Genomic DNA, 21832 nt, shown 5'->3' with positions numbered 1-21832 from the left:
ATTCTGAATCAGGATAGACAGTCAGAAACATGACTACTTTCTGTAGAACCAATATTTCTAAGAAATACTGTTTTTGTTGTTTTAAAAGAACAACCAAAACAACCAAAGAACAACCAAAACAAACCCATTTCACAGGCTTAAACAGGTAGATCACCCTTTGGAAACATTATAGGCATATTACTACTCGCCTTCAACATCTGTCCCAAAGCATGGGTGTACTAGATTTCTCAAACACTGGTAATTTAAGGACTTTTCTGAAGAAAAGAAAACAAAACAAAACATGTTTTCTATCCCTCTTCCTTTTCAGAAATAAATTATTTCTGTTAAATCATCCACAGTCACAAAAGATCAGCATGAGGGCCCATCTACAAGGAGGGACTGCTGCAAAAACAGCTCTACTCATATAGCTCAGCTGTAGGCCAAGGTATGCCACACTCTAGAAGGTTTAACAGAAGAGAATAAAGAGATCACTGCTTCTTTGTAGCTGTTCTGTTGTTCTGGCTTTCCCCAGCATGCAAGTCCCTCCAACAGAGCCATGAAACTCCTGCCTGCTTTAGTGGGTAAGTTTATTTAAACTGCTTGGCCTTGCACATGGATGGTGTTCTGTTGTGAGGGCACTGGTTGCTGGCAAAGGGGTGGATGAACAGCAGACCATCATGAGTACAAGGCAGTCATAAATTGTCATATGCTATCTGCTCTGACACTAAAAGCCTGTAGAGGCCCAATAGCATGGCTGAGTTACGCTGGTTGCCCCTCATCAGCGGAGTTTCACTGAGGGTCTCTGTCTCATGAGTGTCCCCTCATGAACACATAAACTATAAACATACAAAAGCACTTGTCTGCTCACCTCTGGTCATCCAGCTAACAACTGTTTTTGAGCCAGGACACTCAACTGAGTCTCTGAGCAGTTTAAAAGCAGACTCTTTAGCAGAGACATCGAGAACATTTCCACGAAAGTGAACTATGAGAGCTATGCAGTTGTTTTTGTCGACTCAGGTGCACTTCTGCACTAGAGATTTCATAACTTCAAGAATGACATTTAGGTTACATTACTATTTTTTTTTTCCAGTTCTCCAGCCAACAGAGCTGTCCTGGCAAAACAAAACAAAACAAAACCACAACTGGTGCGTGGACCCAGCGTGAAGCACGCATTTGGATGGAAAATTTCAGCTGATGTTTAGACAGCCATAAGGATCTGTGAACACAGCCTTTGTACTGGGAAATGTCAGGCATCGCTGCAGCAGTGCTACCACCCCTGTATTTACTTTAAGTAAAATGAACACAAGCATCAATGAGCTCTTGCCACATCCATTCTGAATGCACAGCACCTGACAGTTTTTTCACATGGAAGCACAGGTTCAGCGTTTCTTGGACACACAGGGAGGAGCCCTGCATGGCACATCACATCTTTGGTTAACAGGCCAGCTCTTTGCTATGGTTCCCAGCTTGTGATGTGAAATCAGAAAAAAAAAAATCTCAAGCCCTTCCTAAGCTTGTTTACTATACAAGAAACTTGCTTAGTAAGCAATAACGGGAAAAAAAAAAATTCTCCCTCCCTTCAGTGTTTGTAGCGAAACAACTTTCTCATTCGTTAACTCCGCGTCTCTTTTGCCCGCGACCCGGGACGGTACCACCCCGTCCTCTTCCTGCGGCGTGGGAACGCAACGCTCCGCGCAGCGCCTCTCGCACCGCCCGCGGGGAGCTGCTGCCCGGGGAGCGGCCGCGCGCCTCCCGCAGCCGGAGGGGGCGGCCGGGGCCAGCGCTGACAGAGCGTGATGCCCCCGAGCAAGTGTGCGGCGCTGGCTCTCCCTCTCCCCCAGCCTCCGGTTACATCTCTGGCAGGAGACCGCGATTCTCGGCGTTGCTTTCCAGGGTTATTTTTGGCCGCGGCCGCCGCACGCTGACGGCACGCCTCTGGCAAGTCCCGCGCGTCCCTGCGCGCAGCGCGGCGCCGGCGGGGCTCCGCCGGGCGGGGAAGGGGCGGCGCGACCTCCCGCCCTCCCTGGCTCCCCCGCAGCGCCGGGCTCCCACCGCCCCCGGGGCCGCCGAGGGGCGAGCCGGCCCGCCTCCGTCCCGCGGGGGCCGGCCGTGAGGGAGCCCGACCCCGCGCAGCTGGGGCGGACGGAACCGCCTCTCTTCGCCCCGCCGCCGGCCAGGAGCCTGTGTGAGGCTGCCGCTCCGCAGCGGAGCCGCGGCCGGGCGGGCGGCACCGGCCATCGCCATGGAGAGGAACCCCATTCCGGTGCTGACGGTGCAGACGACGCCCTACGAGGATCAGCGGCCGACGGGCGGCGGGGGGCTGCGGCGGCCCACGGGGCTCTTCGAGAGCCAGCGCAATTACCTGCCGAACTTCGTGCAGAGCCTGCTCTCCTCCGTCGACCTCCGCGACCGCCAGGGCTGCACCATGGTGGTGGGCAGCGACGGCCGCTACTTCAGCAAGACGGCCATCGAGATCGTCGTCCAGATGGCCGCGGCCAACGGGGTAAGCGGTGCCTCCCAGCTCTGCCAAGGCTCCGTGCGCATCCTTCAGGCTGCTCCGCTAGGTTTGGGAGAGGCTGGTGATACCCGTGTGTAACCCAGGTGCTCCTGGCACCCGCGGGTACTGCGGGGCGACCGCAGTGCTGCACACCTGTTTTGTAAGAAGTGGAAGCTGAAAAACACACCTGACTGCGGAGAAAGTTTAGCAGAATCAAAAATAAGTGCATGGGAAGCGAGGGTATCAGATGTGTGCTTGGTGCTCATGGTCTCTTAAGGATACTCAAGGAAAACGGTATTATTAAAGGAAGAGGAATTCAGCATTTTGGCTGCATCTTAAGAAAGCAGTTGTTCTTCTCTATTCACTTAACGAATGAGGTGATAGTGAAGACAGTAGTGACACCCCATCCAATCCGATGGGTTACATTGTATTTTGCTCAAATTTGAAAATATGAAAAAACTCAAGAGGGGAATTGATGTTTTCTGATAGTCGTGTGCACACCCCTGTGTTGGCTTGTACATACATAAAGCTGGAAGTACTAGCCAGCACGGGCTGGAAGTCTCCTCTCCAAAGCAGAATTGAATCTGCTGTCACTCCTAATGTCTCACTTGACCCTCCAGCGAGCACAGGCAGTTGGGAGCAGTGGGAGGCCACCGCTCACAGCTGGGAGCTGCAAGGCCCAGAGGAGCGCTTTGCCTCAGCTCCTCTCACCGCTGGCTCTGAGAGAGAAGTGCTGTCGCCAGGATCATCTGTAGGGTGGGCAGGAGAAAGAGCAGCAAGGGCTGCTCTGCCAAGCCTGCGGTCGCCCACTGCTCTGTATGCACAGAGCGAGCTGCAGCTACAAGGTGACCACAAGGACTGCGATCTGGAGGAGACCAGAAATGTAGGGCTTAAAAGGCCAGGGGCTTCTCAGCCAGGTTGAGCTGCACTCAGGACTCCCTCCTGGCTAATGTTGCTGTTGGCTTGCCTCCTTCCACCTTCTCATGTCACATTTCCCATTTTGTTCTGCTCCCCCTGCAGATTAGGTCTTTTTGACTTCAGGAGTTTTCCAGTTTGGCAGATTTCTGGCGCTTTGCTCTAACAGGGCTTCCCCTTCCTTAAGTTATTGCAGCTTTCTTGGAAGCAGAGTTTCTCCTTACTGTTTTCTGAAGCCAAGAAACAAGAGTGTCTGCTGGCAGTTCCCACAGATTCCTGAGTTCAAGCACCATACTCTGGCTGGGGACACAGTCCTGACAAATTCAGGAGGGTGGTGGTTGGGGGTGACATCGATCCTGCTCCGAGGTGCTACTGCTCCATGCCCCTCTACCCTGCCTACTGCTTCTCTGTTTTTCTGCAGCACACTGTAGGTGCATAAGCCTCCTTTTTTTTTCCTCCAGTGAATACTCATTACATGCTTTATTCTTTGATTTTTTGATATATGACAGCTGAGGAATTATCTGAGCCTCCTCATAGGCATTGTTTAGTGCTGTGCTGTATGGTTTGGGTGGAGAACATGAATTCTGCTGAGGTCAAATACCTCTCCCTTTGGCCAAGGTGAATGTCATACAAGAAGCCTGGCCAGCATCATAAGGAAAAAAAAGCAAGCTGGCATAGGCAGGGTGAGATGAAACATGTGGAAGCTTGAAGCTGCCCTGAGAACCTTTAACCTCAGTGGAGTTCCAGGAGAGCGATGGCCAAGTAGTGCTGACAAACTGAGCCAGAGTCTCCTTCCAGGAAGACACAGACTGAGTTCTTTGGTTAATTATGCCTGCTGAGTATAAAAATAAAGGGGATTTTCTATTATCAACTGTAAATGTATTGCCCTTTAGAGTCACTAGGTTCCCCTTGTTCTAATTTGGTGACTCACCCTGCATTCTCCCTGCCTTAGCAGCCTAGCACAGTTGGCACTGGCCCCAGGACAAGGAATGAGCCGAGGCCCCCTGCCCAATCAGCTGCCACTACTTGCCCTGCCTTCCTGTCATCACTGAGCCCTCCACTCACCCTGCGAGCTGGGGCTGCAGGTACACCACAGCCACAGCTTCTGGGCTTCCACTGCTGGCAGTGGCTACAGGGTGGTGCATGCTATGCAGTGGCCATCAGCACATGATTCATCATGTCTTTCTGTTTGGAGAGATGGTATAGGTTAGCTGGAAGCAGCTAACTAGTGGTCATCCTTTGACTGAGCGCATGGATGGGACTGCAGCAAACACATTTTGGTAAGAGGCTGCATGTTGTGGGAGTGTGAGGTCCCATCCTATTCCAGCTTGCAACAGGCATTTCTGGGAAGTTAGATGCTAGGAGAATATCTGAGGCTGCATCTCCCTTTTCACCTGCCGCCTGTCAGTAGTTTATGTTTCTTAATGTCTGAAAGAACCGAGGTAAAAGACTCCATCACGTGTAACACGGGCTCACTACAAATTAAATGCAAGTATTCCATTAGAGCCATCAGCTGGGTGTGGTGCTTTATTTTTGATGCAAAGTTTAGAATAAGATTAAATTAGAAACTCTGATGTCTGGATCTGATCAGAAACGGATGAATTGACTGTACTTGGCCTATGGAAAGTCATAGCAACATTATAGAGGTCATGAAATATTGCTAAGAATGCTGTAAAAGTTTGAGATGGCAAAGAAATTTCCAGTTGTTTTGCAGTGCCACATTGCTTTTTGTTTCCATGAGAATCTTGTCTTTCCTTCTTGTACCTGTATGTCTGACTTATTTGTTTTTATGTTAAGTGTGACAATAAGTCATCATTAGGGTACTACAGTGAAAGAAGACATATCCCCATGCTGTTCGGGGTATAATCCACTTGCTTTGTATTACTTCAAGTTCGATTGACTGAGGCATGTGAGATAAAAATTACTGGTAAAATCAATTAAAAATAAGTGATTCAATTTTGATCTACTGAATTGTCTGAAAATACGCAGCTGCATGTGGTAATGTTGCATAAAAATGTTATCGTAAAATACTTGTTAGGGCGACTATACTCTCAGCCCTAGGAGTTTGCTGAGGATCATGGTCTCTGTTGCTGCTGTTGCTACTAAAAGCAGAGCAACAAAATAGGATGTGGCGTGAGTGACAAAATAGGACGTGGCGAGGGACACAGTATTAGAAGTGACATTACAAGCCTGTGATCTCGTAGCCATGCAAGTTTTTGAATTCCAAAGATAGTCTTTCCATGCTATGAAACTGTCCAAGATTTTTGGAAGGATATTACTGGAACTTTAATCATGGGTGAGTACGTGGACACTACTCAGTTGCTGGGTTAGCCCAGAGAAGTCTGTAAATCTGAGTTCATTTCTTAAAATTAAGTAGATATCAGTTTAATACTTGATTCAAAAACATAATGAACAGCAACTGGGCTGAGAGTGGATGAGATTGCATTGCTGCCATCAAAATGAAGAGAGGAAGATGTTTACATTTCTAAGGAGTGTCTGAATTCTGAGTTTCATAAAAGCACTGAAGACCTTCAGGTGGAGTAAAGCTCTTTGCAGTAGTCACTGCAAACAAAATAGGGTATCGTAAGACGTAATTTCATTTTCTTACTTAATTTAGAAAACTAAATATTACGGTATTTTTGCAGTATAGGAATTAGTTTAAACAATGCCTATACTATTTCTGCACAGATTCTAATTAGTGTAGAATTAATCAACTGAACAAATAACCTGTGACAAATACCGAAAGCAAAGCAAAATAGTCCTATTCATATTAATGCTGAGCATCCAGAAAAAAGGGAGAACTGCTTTGTGTTGAGCAGGAGAAAAGGGAAGAAGCAGTGAAGAAACAGTGGCATATAATTTGTGCTTTCTAAATAGTCTACGTGTTTTGCTTGCTTCAGAACAATGATTTCTGTGCGCTTAAAGGCAAAAAATCTAAACCTCACGTAGAAGTATGGAAGAATTCATTATATACCCTGCATGCAAATATAAACGTACTTATACTTTAATACCTCGTAGTACATTGAGCAAAACATAATTTCTGTCATCTTCCTTTTGCTTACCCATCTACAGTAGTATTTTAAAAGCCACCACCCTTTTCCGACAGCTGTATTTGGAAAACTGAGTCTTCACTTGCCTAAGTGTTCCACATGCATAAAAAAAGGAGAGAAAATGTTCAAAACAAATGTTTTCGTTATTTATTTTTATTTTATTTCCCATAATAAGGGTACATAGTATAGGCTGGAGGAAAGCTTGCTAAAGCCTGTTTCCCAGTGTTCTGTGTTTCTTCTAATGCTTTGGTACTACAAGCAATGATAATTAAATGATGGCACTCCTACCGCAGTCTTGGAAGAAATCTCATGTTGTCCAAAAGCTCCTTATAAGCTGAAAAGAAGCCATAAAAGGAGACACTCAAATTCAAAACAATTTGAAAACGATAATATTTCTATTTCAAATTACTACTTTTATGGCACTGGTATAAACAAAACAATGAGTAATGTGGCTAATGGAAATCCTTTCTTCTTGAACTTGGTTCTGAAAGTGCCTTAAGGCATATGCTTGAACTGCTAGCAATATCATTGCCTCTCCTCGAGGAGTATGGATGGAGTTCTGTCCTGGGTGTTTTCTGAGGCAAAGGAGTGTCTGTGGAAATACAGCCCACAGCAACTGGAAACACTTTTGCTTTACATTAAGAAAAAAGTCTTTCTTGTTCCATGACATAGGAATTGTGTTTCTGCAGTCACAAGAAGGTTATATATAAGTGTTTTTGAAGTAGTTTCTATTCAAAACAGTTGAGTAATAAAAATGCAAATTTTGGAGATTTTTAGATCTCCATTTGGAGAGTTTTAAAAGATGCTAAAAACATTACATAAATGCAAAGTGCTCTAATCAGCAAGAAATACCAGTTTGGTTCTGTAATCACTGAAATATCAGCCACTTCACTAAGATTTGGAGACAGAGTGGAAGAAACGTATCTTTGTTGTTGCTCCTGAGATCTGTAAATTATGATAAATTGAGAGATTTACAAATACTTGTACTGTAAATTACTGCCTAGTTTTACCTTCAGGGAGAATCAAGAGTGGGAAGACAAGTGAGAGAAAGAGCCAGAAAGCAATGCAGAGTCTGACAGGAGCAAATCTGTCATAGTGTACTTGAATAACGTTTAATCGGTTATTCAGGGAAATCTGTATTCGCTAGCTTGGTTTGTTCCACAAATAATCAAGGTTCTTCAGTAAGAAAGATAGTGTTCTAATCATTCAGTCTCAAGTTAATGAGTCTGTATTATTAGACTTGAAAAGTAAATAAAAATGCTCAATACCTCTGAACAGAGCAGAAACGAGGTTCAGCTGCGTGGTACAGAAGGTAACCAGATGTACGCTCCACCCTCTCCAATTGACCATGTCAGTGGAACAACAACTTAAAAAAATGGATTCTGCTCATTTGCATATCCCCATCGCCCTGAATACTTGTTTTTCCTGGAAAGTATTGTAATTACGGCAGAAAAATGAGAAACTATGATTTGGAGTTTCTTAGGTTTTTTATCATACCATTTCCTTCAGAATTTTCCATACCCGGCAGAAAAAGACAGTGCAACAAAACATGTTCGCATTAGTTACCATGAGCAAATCAAATGAACCTTTAATGTCTTCGATGAACTTTACTTATGATTTAGGTAGCTTTTGCTGTTTTCCATCAGAAAGATCCTTAGGCATCAAAATTATTATGTCTGGTTGGCGTCTAGGTTATTTGTGTTGAACTGAAACTGTAGTATCTCTGTAGGTAATGAAGGCGAGGTTTTGAAATTGGAACCATGCATAATACCAAACACATTGAGTCAGTGTTTTATAACACCACCTGAAAGCTTTTTTTACTTTAAGAATGGTGGGAACTTCCCTTGCTCAGCTGAGTCCTGGGAAACACTCCTTGTTCATCTGAAATAGCCGAAGAGTAAATGATGACTGAAGGAGGAGTGGTATTTTCTGCAAGGCAGGACATCCAAGGCTATCTGTGTTACAAAGATGTGACTCGGAGATTACAGGTTTTAGGAATCTATTGTTGTTATATTGGCAATTGCACTGAAAAGTTCCTCCATGAAAGGCAAGTTGCTTGCTGTTCTCTTTTATGCTGATGGAAGCTCCAGCCTTGCTTATTTCCACTCAGTCATCCCTAAACCATATTGTTATTAGAGGGGCTTTAGTGATTGATGGGGATACCTTGGAAGGTTTGATAGCAGGATCATGCCCCAGTATGTGATGGGAGCTTTGCAATTTGCTGTTGTTTCTGCATTCTTTCTTGCTGCCCTGGGGTTACTGGATACAGCATTTGTTATTGGCACTCCAGTGTAGCATGATGTTTGTGTTTCTCTGCAGTAAACAGGTTCCATGGTAGGAGCTTAAAATTTCTGTTAAGCACTGTACACACATATATTGTTGTGTATGTTTGTTTATTAACATTAAAAAAAATCTTTTTTCACGTAGATCGGCAGATTGGTTATTGGGCAGAATGGTATCTTATCCACACCTGCTGTTTCATGTATTATTCGAAAGATAAAAGCAGCTGGTGGGATTATTCTAACAGCCAGCCACAGTCCTGGGGGACCTGGAGGAGAGTTCGGAGTCAAGTTTGAGGTTGCAAATGGAGGTAGGTCTTCTCTTTTTATTAACACATTTACAGCATTGCATCTCAATACGATTGAAATTCAGGGATAGCCAACTGACATTAACTGTGAGTGGTTTTGGTTATTCTTTAACAACTTTGAAGAAAATAAGCATGCTTGTTCTTTATTTTTCTTAAGGGTAGGAGTGTCTTTGGTTACACGCATATGTTTGTTGTCGGTATTCCACATCATTACATCATGTAAGGTACGGGCAGTTAAAGAGTTAATTCCCCGGTTACTGTAAACTGCCTTTTTTGGTGTGGCCCTCTGAGGGGGAGGGGAGGAGGTGCACTCCCCAGGGGTCTTTGCGGGAGAGGGGGTGGTGAAGCCACGTGGGAGACGCAGGGTCTGTTCTTCCCAGCCTGGCGGAGAAAGCACGTGGTCCTCCTGCATTTTACTGTGTAAGATTTTCAGCCTGTAAACCCTCTATCATAATTCTACTAGCCTCATTTTGATATATTTAGTAAAATTAGTTGTTCCTCCTCAGATCGGTGCCGCTGTTTTTTGTGTTAGATCCGTCTACGGGTCCCCCTCTTCCCAGGTTGCGGCTCTGCGGCTTCTCTGCCGCTTTAGCCGCCGGACCGCCCGGGGGCTGGCTCTTATCGCCGGCGATTTTTTTTTTTCTTTCCTTCCTCTTTTCTCGTTTTTTTTCTTTTGGGCCTGTCCCCCCTTGTCACGGACGCAGACCCTTGGACAATACCGTGACAATGTTCAATATGTGTTAAACATTCATTGAAGTCCTTATGATGTCAGTAAGATTTCTGTGAGGTTTACTGTCCCATTTTTACTTCATTTTACTTTAGTCTGACAGATTATTGTAACAGTTTTCATCCTTCTATAAAGTTGCCTGTGAGGGACTTCTCTTTCTCTCATGTTTCTCTGTTGCTTGTCTTGGCATTTAGTTTAAAGCATGTGATTTCAGAAGTGCTGTAAGCTGTATAACTCATGCTTCATTTATGGAAGAAAGCATTCTCCATGTTGACCTAGGAAAAAAACTGCATTTATCCAAGGAGAATTGTACTACTTTATCTGCCTCAGTTCTGCTCTTGGATAATGCAATATGTATGTGCAGCTGATGTCTCATTTTCTGAAATTTTTAAGTTGACACATGTAGTTATGTAACACTTTATATTTCATGTTACTGATCTGTGCAAACCCATTGAGTTTTACAAATGCTGAAACCTTGTACACATCGCAAATGTAAGATGCTTTCCCTTTGAAAACCTCAAAGTGCCTTTAAAATCATCCTACCAAGGCTGATCTAGAGCGAATGAAACTTGTCCTTACCCTGTGAGTGGGTTTGGAATAGAACAGTAAGAAGTCATTTGCTAAGCCAAATAAAATTGAGTGACTATTATGTGCTGTATTACCATGGACCATCTGATGGCCCGTGTCTGAGGTGTTAGACAGTGATTCGTGTGGCAAGGCTGCACTGAATACAGCAGCATTGCTGCAGGAGGTAAGCATCTAGTGGTGGAAAGAAGGAGGCATTCTATTAGGCGAGACTGAAAATTAAAAGAATATAGGATGTCATTTTTCCAAGTTGGAATTGTGGCTATAGTATAAGCAAAGAAGAATTAGATGAGACAGAATGGTCTTCTGTTGTAGCTTTGATTGAACACTTGCATAACATATGACTTAGCTCATCCAGTAATTTTGTATCAAGCCTGCAAATCTTATTAGAATGACAGTCAATTTTTAAAAATATAGCCAATCTTCAGGATTTGCTAATAATAATACACATTTAAGATGTGATTTCTCTTTCACAATGACTTAAGCTGTTGCAGGTCACAACTGCTTGTGAAGCGATTAAATTAGTTTGATTCTTATGAATATGTCATTAAGGCATTGGAGGCTTAATGACTGTCAACTGTTAAGGAGCTTTTATTGATAATCTGTGCCCAAGGAAATTATGTGAGACTCCAAACAATCTCAGCTTCACAGTTGTGTATTTGCAGAAGGACCCATGACACACCAGAAGGTGCCTCTGAAAGGCAGTTTTTCCATTAATACATATGTTCAGGTATGCTGTGGAAGTAAAAATGGCAACATTTTTCTGTCATAAACACAAAGAAAGATGATTGTATTTTTTTCTCCAGGATAGTGATTGGCTTAAATACTCTCTATGAAACAAAATGGTATGAGAATGCACTGTATTCCCATGTTTTTTTTTTTTTTTTTTCCAAAAAATGTGTTGCAATGTAAAAAATACTTTACAACAGTGCTCTTTTTTGGGGCTTATTCTTCAATAGAGCTGAAAATTCTTAGTTTTTTTTTAAACCAGCAAACTTTTTTTTTTGTTTGGAACTTTCATTTAAAAAAATGTCCCAGCAAGTTCTCTTCTCTTACAGGACCTGCTCCAGATGCAGTTTCAGATAAAATTTATCAAATCAGCAAAACCTTGGAGGAATATGCCATTTGTCCTGATCTCAGAGTTGATTTATCTCGCTTAGGAAGACAAGAGTTTGATCTGGAGAACAAATTCAAACCTTTCCGAGGTATAAATGAAGGCTTTTACACATGCTACGTACATGTGTTGATTCTAGGTAGTAGAATTTCTACAGAATGATAAATGGTAATTATTTGAACAGAACATTATTTCTTCAGAATTCCTTACTGCTACTAGATCTTGAAATAGTAGTTGGTACAGGTAAGTGTTGTATTTGTTTTGCACACAGGAAAACAAAAAAAAAAAACCTCACCAGGTACCATAAAAATGGATTTAAAATAATTGCAATTTTTTTTTTTTTTTAATCTGAGGAAAAGTTATTTCCCCGTCATCTCTGGAAAGATGCATTGTTCTGGGACAGTAGAGCTTCCAGGGGACTCTAGGGAAGCATTGCAATTGGTCTGCGGGTGCATGAGTATAGATAATGTACACAGGTCTGAATGCAGAATCAAATTGTAGAACGAATGAAAATAATTTTGAAGTTTTTAAAGATACTGTGTGATATATTTAAAACTTAATCATCTGTATGAACTAAATCCCGCAAGTCGAGGCTATGGAGGTGTTAAAGCAACTGAAAATAAGTTACTTGGAGTTGGCAAGAGCTAAAATAATTTTTAGACTTTAATCTTGCATGCACTTTATTGTAACATGTATGAGCAGTTCCATGGACATTTGTTCATATGTGTAAAAATTAAAGCCTACCTAAACTTTGTTACGAGCAGGGCTGACAAGGTATGCTGAAATACCATTTTAGTGAATTTTTGAGAATTCTACCATGTGCCAGATAATTGACTCACTTTCCAATAGGTTTTACAGATTACTTTTCAGCCATGGGAACTATTTTTGTTTACACCAGATAAAAAGGCATTTGTATAACATGCTGTTAAATTTAATGAGAAAAATAACTTGTTCCAATATTACTTAAAAGCGTGGCTTTTCCATGGTAGCTGCCTTGATTCCAAGAGACTTACTTTCAGTAATTAATTTTAGTTTGATCTGTTTAATATCTGACAGAAATAGAGAAGCTGTAGCTCTCTGCCTTTGTGGTATGGCAATTCAGATTAGCAAGACTGTAGCAAAGAAACCAGACCTTGTATTTGAGCCAAACTTTCTGAAGTCAGTAATGTATAAAATGTGAAACTATGGTGGTAGAATGACAGTTAACTGGAGGCAGATTTTCTAAGTGCCCAAGGTTGGAAGGATGGGTTGTGTGTCTCTCCTGATGAAGTGATGCAAATAGATACTGCTTTCAGATAATAAAAAATTTGAGTTTTTATCAACATGGACATCATCCATTCTCTGCAGTGTTATAGCAGGCAAAGTTGATGATCCATGCGAGGCTTAAGCGTGATTGAAGAGTCTTTTACTTTGTCACTTTGGCATCAGTGACAATCTGTGTTACACAGAGGTTGCATGCTCTTATTTTGATTCAGGCACATGGGTTGTGAAAGTATGCTGGGAGACATATGTTCCCAAATGCAAGCTGTATTTCTATTTTGTTTTGTTGTTGATTGTTTTTTACTTTTTTTTTTTTTGTAGTGGAAATTGTTGATTCTGTGGATATCTACCTCAGTCTTCTTCGAAATATCTTTGACTTCAATGCGATCAGAAATTTGCTGACTGGACCCAACCAGATAAAAATAAGGATTGATGCCATGAACGGAGGTATGAACTTAAGATACTCTCAGGACTAAAATAGGAGTTCACTGCAATAGTTTTACAATAAAGGTAGTGTATAAATGTCAGGCTTTTTAGAAATGCTGAAGGTAATAAAATAGGGTTTGCACATTAGGCTTTTAACAAAGGCAGTCATAGTAATGGACCCACTGTTAGTCCTTTCTTGATAAGGAATTGAAGACATATGTATGCAATAAAAGTTTTCTTTCTGCATTTGGAAGCAAGCAGGAAGAGCTAATCTTGCAGTGAGTGGATGATGAAGTATGTTGCATTATATCGTAACCAAGGAATTTACAGGATAGCTTCTACTAAGGAAAAATGGTTTTCACTTGTATCCTGGGCTGCGTCAAAAGAGGGATGGCCAGCAGAGCAGCAGAGTGATTGTACCCCTCTACTCTGTCCTTGTGAGGCCCCACCTGGAGTGTGGCTTCCAGTCCAGGGGCCCACAGTACAAGAAAGACGTAGAGCTTTTGGAGCAGGTCTGGAGGTGGGCCACAAAGATACTCAGAGGTCTGGAGCACCTCCCTCATGGAGAAAGGCTGAGGGAGCTCAGCTTATTTGGCCTGGAGAAGAAAAGGCTCCAGGGAGAGCTTATTGCAGCCTTCTAATACTTAAAGGGAACTTACATGCAGGAGGGGGACTGTCTTTTTATGCAGGCTGATAGTAGTGAGTCAAGGGGGAATGGTTTTAAAGGGAAAGGAGGAGAGATTTAGGTTAGATATTAGGAAGACGTGCTTTACGCAGAGAGTGGTGAGGCACTGGAGCAGGTTGCCCAGAGAAGCTGTGGATGCCCTGTTCCTGGAGGTGTTCAAGGCCAGGTTGGATGTGCCCCTGGCAGCCTGATCTGATCTGCAGATTTAATTGTGAAATCGAAAAATCTTTAGTACAGATTGATAATGACTGCATTTCCAGATGCATGAGTGTTTAGGATCCTTTTATTTCTGAAGTGATAGAAATTTGCTATTAGAGGTTAGAAAATAATTCTTACAGTTATTAAAAATGTAGATTAATTGGTTAAAGAATGGAAATGTATATGCATTTGTTCAGCAGTTAAGGTTAGGATGGGTAAGTCTTACTAGGGAATTAATAGAAGGCCTGGTATGGTAATCTGGGTTGTAGGTGAAATAAAAAGCTTCTCCAAAATGAACCTGTGTGATACTTTTGGATATCCTACAATGCTGCATATACTAATTATGATATGGTAGCATGAACCAGTGTCTTATTTGGCCATATAATTACCTAATTATAAAATAACTTAATTACTTTTCTGTAGGAAAGTTTTTACTTGTTTTCTACCTGACAATAGGAAAAATGTGGCAAAATTTTCAGAAGGAAAACTTGTTGTAATTTCAGTATGAATGAGAAATTTGAAAGAAGCGTATTCCCTATTTGCGTTCTATTACCGTTGACTTTCTTTGCTACTGTGCTTGCTGAACTGTTACTTGCGGTCCAGGACATACAAAATAGCACCTTATTTTTATTCTAGTAAGGAATACTCCTATGCTTGTACATTGATTACTTTCCCCTGATAGTGGCTAAATGAAGCTTTTATCTTTCAATATTCGGTAGTTACTTTCTCACTTCTTCTAGTGAAAAAGCACGTTTTTAATGCTGACTTGGCAATTGATCTGTGTGGGGTGATCATATTCTGAGAAATTATGATTTGTTTTTTGTAAATAGGACAGATTTGTAGAATTGCTAAAAGTATGTTTTGTATCAAGTCTCCACAGTACTGTGAAAAATGTGAATGTCAAGCATATGTTTTTGTGATTGCATGGCAGATTTCTGTTTTTTGCAGTTATGGGACCTTATGTGAGAAGAATCCTCTGTGATGAATTAGGAGCTCCTGCAAATTCTGCTATAAACTGTATTCCTCTGGAGGACTTCGGTGGACAGCGTCCTGATCCCAATTTAACATACGCAACTGCCTTGCTGGAGGCTATGAGAGGTGGAGAATATGGGTTTGGAGCTGCTTTTGATGCTGATGGAGTAGGTATTCTGATCTGTGTGGAAGTTTCACCTTAGTTATTATTTTGTCTGCTGTCAGGTGTGGGACGTGTGAGTATAATTTATTTGCTTTTCAGTAAGTCCTTGAAGATCAATGATGTTACTTTCAAGCACAGATGATAGCATTTGTACCTGTAAATCAGACACGTGGTATAATTTGTCCCTAGAAATGTTTGCAAGTTGAGCAGGATTTGCATCCAGAATGAGAGTTCTTTTTTTTTTTTCTTTCTTCTCCTTTTTTGTCAGTTTCTGTTTTGTTCTGGTGTAACACTTCTCTGGGTGGGAAAGGACAGCATATACAGATAGTGTTGACTTGTCACAATAAGTAGTAACTAAGGAAAGTCAGTTTTGGTTAACATCATCTTAAATTGAGAGATTTTTAGCTAAATAAAGCACTGAATTATCATCTCTGCTTGTTTTAGCTTTTATGACATGTAATCAACATATCAGTAAAGTATTACAAAAACAAATTTCTGTCCTGACTGGATTTGAGAATGATGAAAAGATTCTGAACAACAGAAGCTATTTTCTGTGTTCTCTAAACACAAAATACCTTCCTACTCACTACACAGTGCGTGTCATTGGCAGAAAGATTCTCCTACACAAGCATTCCCTGGCAGGAGCAGACCTGCTGAAGTATCATGTAGGAGGCTGAAGCAAGGGATACTTTTTTGTATTTCTTGTCTTTTGCAGGACCGCTATATGATCCTTGGCCAAAATGGTTTCTTTGTTAACGCGTCTGATTCGTTGGCGATTATTGCTGCCAATCTGTCTTGCATTCCATACTTCTGTCAGATGGGTGTCCGAGGATTTGGTAGGAGCATGCCCACCAGTACAGCCCTGGACAAGTAAGATGAAACATCTTTATCACCTTGGTCATTACGTTAGTTATCTCCTTGTTTTGTATTATAAAGCAATTGCAAAATAGTTAAGTCTTTTGATTATGTGCTTCATTGTTTTAATGTGTTTAAAGAATGCTTTGATCTTAGCCAGATAAGTATTACTAACCTTTACTTGGATTAAAATAGTTTAATTCAAACTGAAAAGGAAATAAATAGGTCAAATTTTCCTGATATTATGAAAACTGAAGTGTAATTCTTTTTCCAAATAATTTCACCCCTTTCCTGAGTAAATAATGGCCTAATCTGGCAGCCTTCCTTCTGCAAATCATGGAATTTTAGAACACATATAATGCAAGTTTTGTACTAAGCAATCATTTAAGAAAAAAACCCCACAAAACTGGTTGTTTTCATCAGGTTAAATGTATGTTTTATTATGATACAAAATGTCCTGGAAGGGATATTAAGTAGCCATGAAATCCATTTCCAGTTCCAAGACAGGTTGAAAGTATACTTCAGCTATCTGACAAGGCCAGTTTGTTCCTAATAAATTTACTGAAAGTACATCCTATGTTAGCAGCTGGATTTTGAAGAAGTCTCATCCAAGCCTAAATTTTCTGTAAATCTCCTTCCTCGTAAGAGAATTAAGCTAAATGTTGTTGTGTTAGATTCTATGTGTGGAAAGAGTGATCACAGAGATAATTGTGTCTCAGTGTTAATGTGGCTGCATAGCTTCACCAGTGTAAGAATGATTAGCTGTGCCTGCTAAATGTGTCTAATCAAGAAACATAAGCATTAATTTTAGAATGAAATGTAGATTTCATGAAAATGTTGATTACACTCTTTGAGAAGCAAGAATAGCAGGGTCCGTCCCTATTAGGGAGGTTTCAGAGTTTACTAAGTAATTTACTAAGCTAGCAGTTTCATTTGATGATTGACAGAATCTTCAGGAAAATATTGCTTACTTGTAGGCGGATGGTCTGTTTTAAGAAAATACTGTTCAATTGCAGTTTTCTGTATTTTACCCAGTTGTTTAGTGATCTGAGTATCTCACTGTTGAAATGAAAACTACTGTTACATTGAGATACTACTTAAAATAAATAGCAGTTCATTTTGGAAATACAACCTGGGATATATGCATTCCTTTAAGACTCGAAAACACAGTGGCATTTAAATATGTTTGTTTTTCTGTTTTTCTTAAAGCTGCGTAAATATGTCAGAAAGTCTGAATGTATTGAAATCCCCTTCTATGAAGCAGTGACTCCTTGACAGATGTTCTTGGCAATGTTTATTTGACCTTCTGGAGCACAGGTTGTCTCATGGTGATGACTGCCTTACTCAGTTCTGTGGAGCTGTCTGGTTATTAAATGAAACTGAGTAATTGATAATGATGGAAGATCATAAATATTTTCTTTGCCATCTGTCAAATATTTGTTGTTATGAAGTTTGCTGCTTTGCTCCAGGACACCTCATATTTTTTTTCCTTTGTTTCAAGATTGTAATTGTTTTCCTGAATATTTAAAAGTTACATCTTTTCAAAGATGATTGTTTTTCTGTAGGGACTCTTATTTAGACTCATGGCAATTCAAAATACCTGAATTCTATAGTTTTTGTAATAATGCAGTAATGATGTCCAGATGTTCCAATGCTTTGGTGTCCAAAATTCTCTGACTTGCTTCACTTACATGTGCCAGTGCTGAACTCAGTCCTTGAAGAGCCCAACTTAGACTTGAAGTCACACATGGTAGTTCATTTTAAGGAAGTTGCATTTCTAAATATGGACTGGGTATATGTCTTGGCACACAGTAAACAATATCATAAACACCTTCCTCAAAGGTTGACGGGAGGAATTATTGGGCCATCGTGTCTTCCAGGATTACCAATAAAGCCCACCTTATGGAAATGATTAACTTCCAGGAAAGATGGTTGTGTGTAAGAGGTATTTAAAAAAAAAAATTATAGAATATTGTTGTCTGAAATCTAGTATATTGCCTGAAGGAATTTCATGTTGAACTAGATTCTGATTTCTCATGTCTATATATGTAAGGGACTGTGTCCTAGTGTCAGTGAAATATTACTGTGGGACAGTGGGTATAAAAGAATATGCTTAAAGCATTCATGCTTCCATATCTCACCTCCAATCTAATTAAGTCAGTGAGGAAAATATTTTCTGTTCTGACTAGAACATTCAGAAGGGAAAAGATAATGCGACTTGATGAAATTCTGCAATAGGTTTCACGTTACTACTTACTACTAGTGTATGCTTTTAATCTATAGTCTTTTTTGCTTCTTGATCCCCTTTTTTCATTTCTGATGGACTGTCTTCTGTACTCTAGAGATAGCTGTCAGAGAAGTCCATTGTATCTCTACCCATAAAGCCCATTCTTCAAGCTCATACACTGGAAATAAATATTAAATTAAAAAGAGTACTGTGAATAATAACTGACATAAAAGAAGGAAGTAATCATGTAGTAGCTGAAAATGGAAAGGATGTCTGGGCATCATTTAGTTTAATGACTGTTCAAAAGAGGATCAGCCACAGAACGCTGCTAAGGGCCACGTCCACTTGAGCTTGGAGTATCCTCAAGAACGGAGACTCCACAGACATTTTGATTAAACCTGTTCCACTGTTTGGCCACTCTCACATTAAACAACGTTTTTTTATTTTTTTGTAATTATCCTGAAGCAGAATTTTCTATTTTTCAGTTTGTGCCCATTGGTTCTTCTTCTGTCACTAGGCACCACTAACAGAGTCTGGCTCCATTTTTATTCTTCCTCTCTATCAGGTTTTTATGTGGACTGCTAATATTCTCTCCTCAACCTTCTTTCCTTGAGGTTTAGCAACCCCTTCTCTCTCATCCTCTCCCAGTAGGACATAGGCTCCAATCTCTTAGTAATTTTAGTGGCCCTTTACTAGATCTGCTCCAGTAAGTCCATGTCTATCTTATCCCAGAGAGCCCAGCTCTGGACATAAGATTCCAGATCCCACCTCACCAGTACTGCACAGTGAGGAATGCTCACCTCCCTTGACCTGCTGGCAGTGCTTTTCCTAATGCTGATCAGGATGTTGTTGGTCTTCTTTGCCTCAAAGCTTATTGCTGGTTTATGGTCAAGTCATTGTCTACCAGGACTCCGGGTACTTTTCTGTGGAGTTACTTTCCAGCTTTTTGACTCCACTGTGTATAGTGGGGTGGCTGGAATTATTCTTGCCATATGCAGGGTTTGGCATTGCTCTTTGTTGACTTTGATGAGGTTCCTGTTGGCCAGTTTCTCCAGTCTGTTAAGGTCTCTGAGTGGCTGCAAAACTACCTAGTGTATCAGTTACTCCTTCTCATATTACCTACAAACATGCTGAGAATATGCTCTATTCAGTCCTCCAGGTCATTAATAATAACATTCAGCAGTGTTGGCTGTGGTATACACCTTTGTGGGACACTCATAGTAGACTATCTTCCATCAGGAATTTGTGCTGCTGATGGCAACAACTTGAGCTTTGAATTTCAGCTAGTTTTCAGTCCTCTTAAGTGTAACGTTATCTACTGTGTATTTCATCGTTATGTCAATGAGATTATTATGGGAGAGAGTCGAAAGCCTTGCTAAAGTCAATACAGACAATATCTACTTCTCTCTCCTCATCCACCTAGTTAGTCACCTCATTGTAGAAAGCTACCATGTTGGTTGGGCAGGATTTCCTCGTCATAAATCCATGTTCATTACTTGCAGTTGTCTTCTTGTCCTTCATAGGTTTGGAACTGATTTCCAGGTTAGTCACTCCACCACCTCACCTTAGGGAATAAGGTGAGGCTGACGGGTCTGTAGTCCTCTAGGTCTTGCCACTCTTGAAGGCAGTACATGTCTTCAGAAGGTTCTTCCAGTTTGCCTTTTGAATATAACACAGTAGCCTGGCAATGACTTTGGCCAACTCCTTTAGGACCTGAGGTCTTACGGACTTATGTATGTCTTGTTTGTATAAATGCTCCCTGTTCCGTTCCTCCTCTATGGAAGTTTTCCTTGCTAGAGAATTTTTGACTCATCCTTCATCTCACTCTTTTGCTTAGGAAAAGGCTCTTGTGTTACATTATGCGAGCTACAGTAGAAAGCATGAATTGTTAAGGTGGGTGAAATGTCTGACGGTTAAGGCTTATATGTATTGATTAAAAATAATTTCTACTGCACTGATGTATGTGGGTATTCCTTATTTTTAGTGCTTTGATATTCTAACAGTGGAAAATGAGAAACTATATTAAAATAAAGATGACTGAAAAGGAAATAGCAACATTTGTAATAAAACGTTAATATATATAACATTTGTGCAGTAGGTTAGAAGAAATTGTACCTAGATTAGAAACAAAACTTGTTTCTACTTGTTAGGTCTCTGTCTTCCAGAAGAGGTGAGGAAATGCTAACTTTAAGCATGTCCAGCTGGGGTTTAAAAACTGTCACTACTCGTAAAACACTAAAATACGTGTTTTCCTAGTTGAGATTACCAAAGTTAAGAAATGACCCAGTTCTGGACCTCAGTAATAAAAGCAGATTTCATGGGAGAGAATTGGCTCTGTGGAACTACTGTCTTCTGAGGTCAGGGGACCTTTCTTATCTGGAAAACAAAGAAAATCCACCTCTTCCTATGATACATCCATATTGTGTGGCCACAGTTTAGCCTAAATCATTCTATTAAAGCTTTTCCTTCAGTTAATAAAAAAAACACATGCATAATACTTGAAGGAAAAGATTTAGAAAGTCTAGTGCTTTGTTCATTTGTGTGCAGGATGATAAGTTTAATAGTTTTTCAGTGTGCATCGTTAAATGGCAGGAAGCAATAATCTAAAGGACTTAAATATTGATTAGGAACACACTAATGGAGCAATGGTTTACAAGAGAATTCACTTAAGATGCTCAACATTTACATATGTTTGCTTGAAGCGACTGCTGGAGTACACTTGTGTGCACTGTAGGCAGGGTATAACATTTGACAGGAAACATCTGCTTCAATTTGCTCCAACATCAACAGGATTGTGGTGGTAAGTCTCCAGACTTCAATTCTCTGGCAATATATAACTTTAGATTGGTGTTCTTTTTCTTGTGGGGAATGCGTAGCTGTGTACACTGTTCAACAAACTATTCTTTCTCATATCCTTGTATTCTAGTTTATCTGATTTCTGCTAACAGAAAAGGAAATGGAATACTGAGTTGTTAGCTAGTGGTCTACAAAATGAGAATCAGAAGGGTGAACAAAAGTTGTTTCGGTAGGGGTTATGAAGTTGAGTGGGTGTGGGAAATAGTGGTCAATATGGTACAGGAAAAGAGGGTTGTTTGGAGAATTCTCGTATGGCTAGCATTATCTAATACCTTGTTTCTGCAGCCAGGTCATTACAACAGCGTTTGTATGCTCCAACTAGACTTACTCTGAGCAAAGCTGGTCACCTCACTACTTATCACCCTGTGACTTCTCACATGGTAGCCCATCTTTTAATTCAGCTTTCACACATCAGTGTCTGCTGCCTATCCATTTACTGTCTGGCTGGCTAGAGTCAGGTTTTGAGAGGGCCTGCCGTGATGGTGTCTGTTCTGACTTGCTTAACAAAGTATCTTCATAGAGTGAAAGGAAGAGGTGCGATGGCTTTGAATACGCTGTGTTGAGGCATAAAGAATGTTATCTCTTCAGTTAGCAAGAAATGTAAATTCACAGGATGAAAATTGGGAGTAGGGTTGTTTTTTTATGAAGCACATTAGGAAGCTTTGCTTAAATGGCTCCGCCTATTCCTGTAGGACAGAAGCCCCAAATATTATAAGCAGCAATGAGTGGCACAGTG

The 21832-nt window shown here is 40.9% G+C and overlaps 1 protein-coding gene across 1 annotated transcript in view; it reads left to right on the top strand.

The window, feature by feature from the left end:
• PGM5 (phosphoglucomutase 5) overlaps window positions 2081-21832 on the top strand; it is a 65663-nt gene continuing 45911 nt past the window's right edge. Inside the window, exons 1-6 of the mRNA XM_021381111.1 lie at window positions 2081-2482; window positions 8869-9031; window positions 11399-11545; window positions 13036-13161; window positions 14972-15162; window positions 15874-16028. Coding sequence (XP_021236786.1) covers window positions 2222-2482; window positions 8869-9031; window positions 11399-11545; window positions 13036-13161; window positions 14972-15162; window positions 15874-16028 — 1043 coding nt within the window. The 5' untranslated portion in view covers window positions 2081-2221. The remainder of the gene's footprint in view (window positions 2483-8868; window positions 9032-11398; window positions 11546-13035; window positions 13162-14971; window positions 15163-15873; window positions 16029-21832) is intronic.

The sequence above is a fragment of the Numida meleagris genome, chromosome Z, assembly GCF_002078875.1.
Source record: "Numida meleagris isolate 19003 breed g44 Domestic line chromosome Z, NumMel1.0, whole genome shotgun sequence".
In the NCBI taxonomy this organism is placed as follows: Eukaryota; Metazoa; Chordata; class Aves; order Galliformes; family Numididae; genus Numida; species Numida meleagris.
This window is presented reverse-complemented; position numbering and strand designations above follow the sequence as displayed.